The sequence below is a fragment of the Panulirus ornatus genome, chromosome 15 (assembly GCF_036320965.1).
Source record: "Panulirus ornatus isolate Po-2019 chromosome 15, ASM3632096v1, whole genome shotgun sequence".
NCBI classification, from domain to species: Eukaryota; Metazoa; Arthropoda; class Malacostraca; order Decapoda; family Palinuridae; genus Panulirus; species Panulirus ornatus.
This window is the reverse complement of record NC_092238.1, coordinates 18,610,309-18,623,382: the sequence shown is the minus strand read 5'-3', so window position 1 is coordinate 18,623,382 and position 13,074 is coordinate 18,610,309. Positions and strand designations below refer to the sequence as shown.

At 42.5% G+C, this 13,074-nt stretch overlaps 1 protein-coding gene across 1 annotated transcript in view; it reads right to left on the bottom strand.

Annotated features, from left to right (window-relative positions):
• The window catches only part of LOC139753738 (tuberin-like), a 466,749-nt gene that overhangs the window by 321,648 nt on the left and 132,027 nt on the right, over positions 1 to 13,074 (bottom strand). Inside the window, exons 7-8 of the mRNA XM_071670535.1 lie at positions 4,331 to 4,482; positions 4,021 to 4,193 (exon numbers count right to left, since the gene is read on the bottom strand). Coding sequence (XP_071526636.1) covers positions 4,021 to 4,193; positions 4,331 to 4,482 — 325 coding nt within the window. The remainder of the gene's footprint in view (positions 1 to 4,020; positions 4,194 to 4,330; positions 4,483 to 13,074) is intronic.

Sequence of the window (13,074 nt, the reverse complement as noted above, 5' to 3'; positions counted from 1 at the left end):
GTTTTTATCGAGGATGTAAGGCACGTGTACATGTAGGAAGAGAGGAAAGTGATTGGTTCTCAGTAAATGTAGGTTTGCGGCACGGGTGTGTGATGTCTCCATGGTTGTTTAATTTGTTTATGGATGGGGTTGTTAGGGAGGTGAATGCAAGAGTTTTGGAAAGAGGGGCAAATATGCAGTCTGTTGTGGTTGAGAGAGTTTGGGAAGTGAGTCAGTTGTTGTTCAATGATGATACAGCGCTGGTGGCTGATTCGTGTAAGAAACTGCAGAAGCTGATGACTGAGTTTGGTAAAGTGTGTGAAAGAAGAAAGCTGAGAGTAAATGTGAATAAGAGTAAGGTTATCAGGTACAGTAGGGTTGAGGGACAAGTCAATTGGGAGGTAAGTGTGAATGGAGAAAAACTGGAGGAAGTGAAGTGTTTTAGATATCTAGGAGTAGATTTGGTAGCAGATGGAACCACGGAAGCGGAAGTGAATCATAGGGTGGGGGAGGGGGAGAAAGTTCTGGGAGCGTTGAAGAATGTGTGGAAGTCGAGAACATTATTTCAGAAAGCAAAAATGGGTATGTTTGAAGGAATAGTGGTTCCAACAATGTTATATGGTTGCGAGGCGTGGGCTATGGATAGAGTTGTGCGCAGGAGGGTGGATGTGCTGAAAATGAGATGTTTGAGGACAATATGTGGTGTGAGGTGGTTTGATCGAGTAAGTAATAATAGGGTAAGAGAGATGTGTGGTAATAAAATCAGTGTGGTTGAGAGAGCAGAAGAGGGTGTTTTGAAATAGTTTGGTCACATGGAGAGAATGAGTGAGGAAAGATTGACCAAGAGGATATATGTGTCAGAGGTGGAGGGAACGAGAAGTGGGAGACCAAATTGGAGGTGGAAAGATGGAGTGAAAAAGATTTTGAGTGATCGGGGCCTGAACATGCAGGAGAGTGAAAGGCGTGCAAGGAACAGAGTGAATGGGAACGATGTGGTATACCGGGGTTGATGCGTTGTCAATGGATTGAACCAGGGCATGTGATGCTTCTGGGGTAAACCATGGAAAGTTCTGTGGGGCTTGGATGTGGAAAGGGAGCTGTAGTTTCTGCGCATTATTACATGACAGCTAGAGACTGAGTGTGAACGAATGTGGCCTTTGTTGTCTTTTCCTAGTGCTACCTCACACACATGAGGGGGGAGGGGGATATCATTTTGTGTGTGGCGAGGTGGTGATGGGAATGAATAAAGGCAGACAGTATGAATTATGTACATGTGCATAAATGTATATGTCTGTGTGTGCATATACATGTATACGTTGAGATGTATAGGTATGTATGTTTGCGTGTGTCGACGTGTATGTATATACATGTGTATGTGGGTGGGTTGGATCATTCTTTTGTCTGTTTCCTTGCGCTACCTCGCTAACGCGGGAAACAGCGACAAGGCAAATATAATAATAAATAAATAAAAAAGAAATGATGCAAAAGATTTACTGTGAGGTTATAATATGAATGCACTATATCAACTGATGCTGCACTTTCATACTCCTACAAAGAAGCAGCTAGAAATTCCAAATAAGACTCAACACTTGCTCAAGCAACACTGCCTAGATTTAACGCACCTCCTGCCTCTCTCCTTTAATGGTGGTCTGCTAGGCTAAGCCACAAGGAGCTTGTGGCTATATGACACTTGCCCAGTGCAAGGATAAAACTTTTTGGTGCTATTTTGGGAACTATGGATTCTCAGAATTTGATATCATGGTTGGTAAACATGTATACACAAAACCATGGATGGCCAGCGATGTCTGTATACATGTCAAAGGGAAAGGGGACATGGAGAAGTGGGAGATCAAACCAGAGATGGAAGGATGGAATGAAAAAAGTTTTTAGGGCTTGAGGCCTAAACATGCAGAAAGGTATAACTTGTGCATAGGATAAAGTGAAATGGAGGGAAATGGTAGACGGGCAAGTTGTTGTCAACCGAGTGAACAAGGGTATATTAAATGGTCAAAGGAAACCAAAGAAATGTCTGTGGGGCTTAGGTGTGGATAGGGGCCTCATGTTTTGGTGGATTATATATCAGAGCTAGAGAACAAATGTGGGCAAATCAGGCCTACTCTCTGATTCTTTCTCTTTGCTTAATAAGCTGTGCATAAACTCACTAAAAATTACCCTAATTGTGACAGAAGACTTAAGCTTGAACATTCCACTGAAAGTACCCTTGCCTTATAGAGAAAAACTGACATACAGAAACAAATCTGTTCTAAAGATATGACCATGACCTCCTTCTTCAGCAAGCCATAGTTGCAAAAGTCATGCGATCCCCTTCATGTCCCATCAACAGTCAAGATGCATGTTGAGTCTCTTCCTCCTGTTGCCTCACTTCCATGTGACAAGAAGCATGCTGACTCTTCCCTTCCTGTTGCCTCATCTCAAAGTGATAACAAAATTCCTGACTCCTACTCCCAATGGTCATACTGACTCTCTTACCTCTACAACAGATGATGACAATAATAATGCTGTTGGAGTAGATATTACTCCCGCCCCAACTCTTACCTCCCAGTAACTCCACACACCACCCTCCAGCCACACCATCACCCTAGGTCTCAAACACTCAGGTTTCTTGTAAGTATAAAATTACAGTATAACTGTACTGTATAGCACATATCTCACATTATGTTTATCATTGGCTTATAATCACTGCTCAATGAGAACACCATAAATTGTCATTAAAAACAATGTTTGTAACACTGTTAGATGTTTCGGGGATTTTCAAATTCTTAGGAACGAAGCTATCTAAATGGAAGTCTGTGGTAAAATGCATTTCAATTCATGAACTTTCAAGAGGAAATTTTTTCAGGAATGGAACCCTCGTGTAAATTGGTGTCTAACTTTATATATTTCCTTTTTTTTTTTTTTTTTTTTGCATTGTCGCTGTCTCCCGCGTTTGCGAGGTAGCGCAAGGAAACAGACGAAAGAAATGGCCCGACCCACCCCCATACACATGTATATACATACGTCCACACACGCAAATATACATACCTACACAGCTTTCCATGGTTTACCCCAGACGCTTGACATGCCCTGATTCAATCCACTGACAGCACGTCAACCCCGGTATACCACATCGCTCCAATTCACTCTATTCCTTGCCCTTCTTTCACCCTCCTGCATGTTCAGGCCCCGATCACACAAAATCTTTTTCACTCCATCTTTCCACCTCCAATTTGGTCTCCCTCTTCTCCTAGTTCCCTCCACCTCTGACACATATATCCTCTTGGTCAATCTTTCCTCACTCATTCTCTCCATGTGCCCAAACCATTTCAAAAACACCCTCTTCTGCTCTCTCAACCACGCTCTTTTTATTTCCACACATCTCTCTTACCCTTACGTTACTTACTCGGATCAAACCACCTCACACCACACATTGTCCTCAAACATCTCATTTCAAGCACATCCATCCTCCTACGCACCACTCTATCCATAGCCCACGCCTCGCAACCATACAAATGCCATTTTCCACAATTATGCATCATCCAAAAACCCTTTATCAAGGCCAAAACTCCAGTACTGACATATTTCTATTTCATTATACTTGATCACCATTTCCCGCATCAGCAAGGTAGTGCCAGGAAACAGACAAAGAATGGCCCATCCACTCGTACAAATAAATATACATAAACGCCTATACACACACATACACATAAACATACATAAACATATCAGCATATACATACACATACACAGACATATACATATTTACACATGTACAAATTCACACTTCCTTGCCTTTATCCATTCCTGGTGCTACCCCGCCCCACAGGAAACAGCATTGCTGTTATTTATAACATTTATGATATCAAGGTTTCCACATGCACCTCAACTTCTGAGCATTACATGCATCTCAATTTGTTCACTTTAATTCTTTTGTTTTCCAGAACTCAATCATCCAGTAATCAAAAGAATGACTCACAGTTGCAGAAAGAACATAAAACTGTTACATATGAGCATACCAAAAAACACTAAATGAGTATACATAACCTATTATTGTTGTAAACATCAGCAAGTATTGCTAATGCTTTAGTCCTAACATTAGGTCTATGGTCATGGCGGTAATACTGGTTGAGAAGGGTACCCAGGTTGGCCAACCAATGGGGACGGAGAGGATCTGCTCCTTGGGCCAGATGGTCAAGCAAACGGAGAACTGAAGATTCCTATAGAAAAGACATGGTCAGCTCATAAAATTAAGACTGGCTTGAATTTATCACAAAATATAACTCTCAAAATAATCACTTACATAAAGTAAGAGATAACTTGTGCTACATTCCAATTTCTATTCCACTTTACTTACTGGCCGCAGGTTTGAATACTGGTCAATGAGGGAGAAAAACTTGTCAGATGACCCCCCAAACTGTTGTAAGTCAATAAGTTGTTCAATCACATCCAATATATCTTTCAGCACTGCGACAATAGTCTGTTTCTCATGTCCCTCCTCTAGGGCAACTGTAAAGTGCAATAAAATTCAAACATGTCAATAACATTAAATCAATCATTGACAGGAATATCTAACAAGAGAAAAATTTCTTCAAATATTCTGTGCAAACCCTATGACCACTGACCTCTAAGTCTTTCTTTTTCTTAGTGTTAGTGTTCTATCCTTTTCAGACTGTGAGTATGATGTTGGGTACCTTAGTTGTTGCAAAATTAATTCGTAGGAAACGTATATATCATTTACACTGTACACTGATGTTCTCATTTGTTCCCTTGTCTTATGCACTTTATTTACCTCCTTCCAAAACATCTTTTTATTCTCCATAAAATTTAATGAGACTCTCTCACCCCAACTCTCATTTGCCCTCTTTTTTGCCTCTTGCACCTTTCTCTTGACCTCCTGCCTCCTTCTTTTATACATCTCCCAGTCATTTGCATTATTTCCCTGCAAAAATCGTTCAAATGCCTGTCTCTTCTCTTTCACTAATAATCTTACTTCTTCATCCCACCCCTCACTACCCTTTCTAATCTGCCTACCTTCCACGCTTCTCATGCCACAAGCATCTCATTCCTCCCCCACTCCCCTTATGTCCTTTGTTCTCACCTCTTTCCATTCTGTACTCAGTCTCTCCTGGTACTTCCTCACTCATGTCTCCTTCCCAAGCTCACTTACTCTCACCACCCTCTTCACCACAACATTCTCTCTTCTTTTCTGAAAACCTCTACAAATCTTCATCTTCGCCTCCACAAGATAATGATCAGACATCCCTCCAGTTGCACCTCTCAGCACATTAACATTCAAAAGTCTCTCTTTCGCACGCCTATCAATTAACACGTAATCCAATAATACTCTCTAGCCATCTCTCCTACTTACATACCAGTTATTCCCAATCACCAGTCCTTTTTCAGCACATAAATCTACAAGCTCTTCACCATTTCCATTTACAACACTGAACATCCCATGTACACCAATTATTCCCTCAACTGCCACATTACTCACCGTTCCATTCCAGTCACCCATCACTATAACTCGGTCTCGTGCATCAAAACTACTAACAAACTCACTCAGCTGCTCCCAAAACACTTGCCTCTCATGATCTTCCTTCTCATGACCAGGTGTATATGCACCAATAACCACCCATCTCTCTCCATTCACTTTCAGTTTTACCCATATCAATCTAGAGTTTACTTTCTTACACTCTATCACATACTCCCACCACTCCTGTTTCAGGAGTAAAGCTACTCCTTCCCTTGCTCTTATCCTCTCACTAACCCCTGACTTTACTCCCAAGACATTCCCAAACCACTCATCCCTTTACCCTTGAGCTTCATTTCACTCAGAGCCAAAACATCCAGGCTCCTTTCCTCAAACATACTACCTATCTCTCCTTTTTTTCTCGTCTTGGTTACATCCACACACATTTAGACAGCCCAGTCTGAGCCTTCGAGGAGGATGAGCACTCCCCGCATGACTCCTTCTTCTGTTTCCCCGTTTAGAAAGTTAAAATACAAGGAGGGGAGGGTTTCTAGCCCACTGCTCCCGTCCCCTTTAGTCGCCTTCTACGACACGTGAGGAATGCATGGGAAGTTTTGATGCACGAGACCGGGTTATAGTGATGGGTGACTAAAATGCAAAGGTGAGTAATGTGGCAGTTGAGGGAATAACTGGTGTACATGGGGTGTTCAATGTTGTAAATGGAAATGGTGAAAAGCTTGTAGATTTGTGTGCTGAAAAAGGACTGGTGATTGGGAATACCTGGTATAAAAAGAGATATATACATAAGTATACATATGTAAGTAGGAGAGATGGCCAGAGAGCATTATTGGATTACGTGTTAATTAATAGGCGCACGAAAGAGACATTTTTGGATGTTAATGTGATGACAGGTGCAACTGGAGGGATGTCTGGTCATTATCTTGTGGAGGCGAAGGTAAAGATTAGTAGAGATTTTCAGAAAAGAAGAGAGAATGTTGGGGTGAAAAGAGTGGTGAGAGTAAGAGAATTAGGGAAGGACACTTGTGTGAGGAAATACCAGGAGAGACTGAGTACAGAATGGAAAAAGGTGAGAAGAAAGGACGTAAGGGGCGTGGAGGAGGAATGGGATGTATTTAGGGAAGCAGTGACGGCTTGTGCAAAAGATGCTTGTGGCATGAGAAGCGTGGGAGGTGGGCAGATAGAAAGGGTAGTGAGTGGTGGGATGAAGAAGTAAGATTATTAGTGAAAGAGAAGAGAGAGGCATTTGGACGATTTTTGCACGGAAATAATGCAAATGACTGGGAGATGTATAAAAGAAAGAGACAGGAAGTCAAGAGAAAGGTGCAAGAGGTGAAAAAGAGGGCAAATGAGAGTTGGGGTGAGAGAGTAAAATTAAATTTCAGGGAGAACAAAAAGATGTTTTGGAAGGAGGTAAATAAAGTGCGTAAGACAAGGGAACAAATGGGAACTTTAGTGAAGGGGACTAATGGGGAGGTGATAACAAGTAGTGGTGATGTGAGAAGGAGATGGAGTGAGTATTTTGAAGGTTTGCTGAAAGTTTTTAATGATAGAGTGGCATATATAGGGTCTTTTGGTCGAGGAGGTGTGCAAAGTAAGATGGTTAAGGAGAATGATTTGCTAAACAGAGAAGAGGTAGTAAAAGCTTTGCGGAATATGAAAGCCGGCAAGGGAGCGGGTTTGGATGGTATTGTAGTAGAATTTATTAAAAAAGGGGGTGACTGTATTGTTGACTGTTTGGTAAGGTTATCTGATGTATGTATGACTCATGGTGAGGTGCCTGAGGATTGGCGGAATGCTTGCATAGTGCCATTGTACAAAGGTAAAAGGGATAAAAGTGAGTGCTCAAATTACAGATGTATAAGTATGTTGAGTATTCCTGGGAAATTATATGGCAGGGTATTGATTGAGAGGGTGAAAGCATGTACAGAGGATATTATTTTTTTTTTATTTTGCTTCATCGCTATCTCCTGCATTAGCGAGGTAGAGCAAGGAAACAGACGAAAGAATGGCCCAACCCACCCACATACACATGTATATGCATACACGTCCACACACGCAAATATACATACCTATACATTTCAAATGTATACATATATATACACACACAGACATATACATATATACACATGTACATAATTCATACTGTCTGCCTTTCTTCATTCCCATCGCCACCTCCCCCCTCATGTGTGCGAGGTAGTGCTAGGAAAGACAACAAAGGCCCCATTCGTTCACACTCAGTCTCTAGGTGTCATGTAATAATGCACCAAAACCACAGCTCCCTTTCCACATCAAGGCCCCACAGAACTTTCCAGACGCTTCACATGCCCTGGTTCATTCCATTGGCAGCACGTCAACCCCGGTATATCACATTGTGAAAGAAGAAAGTTGAGAGTAAATGTGAATAAGAGCAAGGTTATTAGGTACAGTAGGGTTGAGAATCAAGTCAATTGGGATGTAAGTTTGAATGGAGAAAAACTGGAGGAAGTGAAGTGTTTTAGATATCTGGGAGTGGATTTGGCAGCGGATGGAACCATGGAAGCGGAAGTGAATCATAGGGTGGGGGGAGGGGGCGAAAATTCTGGGAGCCTTGAAGAATGTGTGGAAGTTGAGAACATAATCTCAGAAAGCAAAAATGGGTATGTTTGAAGGAATACTGGTTCCAACAATGTCGTATGGTTGCGAGGCGTGGGCTATGGATAGAGTTGTGCGCAAGAGGGTGGATGTGCTGGAAATGAGATGTTTGAGGACAGTATGTGGAGTGAGGTAGTTTGATCGAGTAAGTAATAATAGGGTAAGAGAGATGTGTGGTAATAAAAAGAGTGTGATTGAGAGAACAGAAGAGGGTGTTTTGAAATAGTTTGGTCACATGGAGAGAGTGAGTGAGCAAAGATTGACCAAGGGGTTATATGTGTGAGAGGTGGAGGGAACGAGGAGAAGTGGGAGACCAAATTGGAGGTGGAAAGATGGAGTGAAAAAGATTTTGAGTGATCGCGGCCTCAACATGCAGGAGGGTGAAAGGCGTTCAAGGAATAGAGTGAATCGGAACAATGTGGTATACCGGGGTCGACGTGCTGTCAATGGAATGAACCAGGGCATGTGAAGCATCTGGGGCAAACCATAGAAAGTTCTATGGGGCCTGGATGTGGAAAGGGAGCTGTGGTTTTGGTGCATTATTACATGACAGCTAGAGACTGAGTGTGAACGAATGGGGCCTTTGTTGTCTTTTCCTAGCAATACCTCGGACACATGAGGGGGGAGGGGGATGTATTCCATGAGTGGCAAGGTGGCGATGGGAATGAATAAAGGCAGACAGTGTGAATTGTGTGCATGTGTATATATGTATGTGTCTATGTGTGTATATATACGTGTACATTGACATGTATGGGTATGTATATTTGCGTGTGTACGTGTATGTATATACATGTGTATGGGGGTGGGTTGGGCCATTTCTTTTATCTGTTTCCTTGCTCTACCTCGCAAACGCAGGACAGAGTAACAAAGAAAAATGATATATATATACATATATATTTTTTTTTTTGCCGCTGTCTCCCGCGTTTGCAAGGTAGCGCAAGGAAACAGACGAAAGAAATGGCCCAACCCACCCCCATACACATGTATATACATACATCCACACACGCAAATATACATACCTACACAGCTTTCCATGGTTTACCCAAACGCTTCACATGCCCTGATTCAATCCATTGACAGCACGTCAACCCGGTATACCACATCGATCCAATTCACTCTATTCCTTACCCTCCTTTCACCCTCCTGCATGTTCAGGCCCCGATCACACAAAATCTTTTTCACTCCATCTTTCCACCTCCAATTTGGTCTCCCACTTCTCCTCGTTCCCTCCACCTCCGACACATATATCCTCTTGGTCAATCTTTCCTCACTCATTCTCTCCATGTGCCCAAACCATTTCAAAACACCCTCTTCTGCTCTCTCAACCACGCTCTGTTTATTTCCACACATCTCTCTTACCCTTACGTTACTTACTCGATCAAACCACCTCACACCACACATTGTCCTCAAACATCTCATTTCAAGCACATCCATCCTCCTGCGCACAACTCTATCCATATATATATATTTTTTTTTTTTTTATACTTTGTCGCTGTCTCCCGCGTTTGCGAGGTAGCGCAAGGAAACAGACGAAAGAAATGGCCCAACCCACCCCCATACACATGTATATAAATACGTCCACACACGCAAATATACATACCTACACAGCTTTCCATGGTTTACCCCAGACGCTTCACATGCCTTGATTCAATCCACTGACAGCACGTCAACCCCGGTATACCACATCGCTCCAATTCACTCTATTCTTTGCCCTCCTTTCACCCTCCTGCATGTTCAGGCCCTGATCACACAAAATCTTTTTCACTCCATCTTTCCACCTCCAATTTGGTCTCCCTCTTCTCCTTGCTCCCTCCACCTCCGACACATATATCCTCTTGGTCAATCTTTCCTCACTCATCCTCTCCATGTGCCCAAAACACTTCAAAACACCCTCTTCTGCTCTCTCAACCACGCTCTTTTTATTTCCACACATCTCTCTTACCCTTACGTTACTCACTCGATCAAACCACCTTACACCACACATTGTCCTCAAACATCTCATTTCCAGCACATCCATCCTCCTGCGCACAACTCTATCCATAGCCCACGCCTCGCAACCATACAACATTGTTAGAACCACTATTCCTTCAAACATACCCATTTTTGCTTTCCGAGATAATGTTCTCGACTTCCACACATTCTTCAAGGCCCCCAGAATTTTCGCCCCCTCCCCCACCCTATGATCCACTTCCGCTTCCATGGTTCCATCCACTGCCAGATCCACTCCCAGCTATCTAAAACACTTCACTTCCTCAAGTTTTTCTCCATTCAAACTCACCTCCCAATTGACTTGACCCTCAACCCTACTGTACCTAATAAAATTGCTCTTATTCACATTTACTCTTAACTTTCTTCTTCCACACACTTTACCAAACTCAGTCACCAGCTTCTGCAGTTTCTCACATGAATCAGCCACCAGCGCTGTATCATCAGCGAACAACAACTGACTCACTTCCCAAGCTCTCTCATCCTCAACAGACTTCATACTTGCCCCTCTTTCCAAAACTCTTGCATTTACCTCCCTAACAACCCCATCCATAAACAAATTAAACAACCATGCAGACATCACACACCCCTGCCGCAAACCTACATTCACTGAGAACCAATCACTTTCCTCTCTTCCTACACGTACACATGCCTTACATCCTCGATAAAAACTTTTCACTGCTTCTAACAACTTTCCTCCCACACCATATATATATATATATATATATATATATATATATATATATATATATATATATATTTTTTTTTTCTTTTTTTTTTTTGCTTTGTCGCTGTCTCCCGCGTTTGCGAGGTAAGGCAAGGAAACAGACGAAAGAAATGGCCCAACCCACCCCATACACATGTATATACATACGTCCACACACGCAAATATACATACCTACACAGCTTTCCATGGTTTACCCCAGACGCTTCACATGCCCTGATTCAATCCACTGACAGCACGTCAACCCCGGTACACCACATCGCTCCAATTCACTCTATTCCTTGCCCTCCTTTCACCCTCCTGCATGTTCAGGCCCCGATCACACAAAATCTTTTTCACTCCATCTTTCCACCTCCAATTTGGTCTCCCTCTTCTCCTCGTTCCCTCCACCTCCGACACATATATCCTCTTGGTCAATCTATCCTCACTCATTCTCTCCATGTGCCCAAACCATTTCAAAACACCCTCTTCTGCTCTCTCAACCACGCTCTTTTTATTTCCACACATCTCTCTTACCCTTACATTACTTACTCGATCAAACCAAAGCACACCACATATTGTCCTCAAACATCTCATTTCCAGCACATCCACCCTCCTGCACAGAACTCTATCCATAGCCCACGCCTCGAAACCATACAACATTGTTGGAACCACTATTCCTTCAAACATACCCATTTTTGCTTTCCGAGATAATGTTCTCGACTTCCAAACATTCTTCAAGGCTCCCAGAATTTTCGCCCCCTCCCCCATCCTATGATCCACTTTCGTTTCCATGGTTCAATCCGCTGCCAGATCCAATCCCAGAATCTAAAACACTTTACTTCCCCCAGTTTTTCTCCATTCAAACTTACCTCCCAATGACTTAACCCTCAACCCTACTGTACCTAATAACCTTGCTCTCATTCACATTTACTCTTAACTTTCTTCTTTCACACACTTTACCAAACTCAGTCACCAGCTTCTGCAGTTTCTTCCATGAATCAGCCACCAGCACTGTATCATCAGCAAACAACAACTGACTCACTTCCCAAGCTCTCTCATCCACAACAGACTGCATACTTGCCCCTCTTTCCAAAACTCTTGCATTCACCTCCCTAACAACCCCATCCATAAACAAATTAAAAAACCATTGAGACATCACACATCCCTGCCGCAAACCTACATTCACTGAGAACCAATCACTTTCCTCTCTTCCTACACGTACACATGCCTTACATCCTCGATAAAAACATTTCACTACTTCTAACAACTTGCCTCCCACACCATATATTCTTAAAACCTTCCACAGGGCATCTCTATGAACTCCATCATATGGCTTCTCCAGATCCATAAATGCTCCATACAAATCCATTTGTTTTTCTAAGTATTTCTCACATACATTCTTCAAAGCAAACACCTGATCCACACATACTCTACCACTTCTGAAACCACACTGCTCTTCCCCAATCTGATGCTCTGTACATGCCTTCACCCTCTCAATCAATACCCTCCCATATAATTTACCAGGAATACTCAACAAACTTATACCTCTGCAATTTGAGCACTCACTCTTATCCCCTTTGCCTTTGTACAATGGCACTATGCAAGCATTCCGCCAATCCTCAGGCACCTCACCATGAGTCATACATACATTAAATAACCTTACCAACCAGACAACAATACAGTCACCCCCTTTTTTTATAAATTACACTGCAATACCATCCAAAACTGATGCCTTGCTGGCTTTCATCTTCCGTAAAGCTTATACTACCTCTTCTCTATTTACCAAATCATCTTCCCTAACCCTCGCACTTTGCACACCACCTCGACCAAAACACCCTATATCCGCCACCCCATCATCAAACACATTCAACAAACCTTCAAAATACTCACTCCATCTCTTTCTCACAACACCAATACTTGTTATCACCTACCGATTAGCCCCCTTCACTGAAGTTCCTATTTGCTCCCTTGTCTTACGCACTTTATTTACCTCCTTCCAAAACATCTTTTTATTCTCCCTGAAATTTAATGATACTCTCTCACCCCAACTCTCATTTGCCCTCTTTTGCACCTTTTGCACCTTTCTCTTGACCTCCTGCCTCTTTCTTTTATACCTCTCCCACTCATTTGCATTTTTTCCCTGCAAAAACGTTCAAATGCCTCTCTCTTCTCTTTCACTAATAATTTTACTTCTTCATCCCACCACTCACTACCTTTTCTAATCAACCCACCTACCACAATTCTCATGCCACAAGCATCTTTTGTGCAAGCCATCACTGATTCC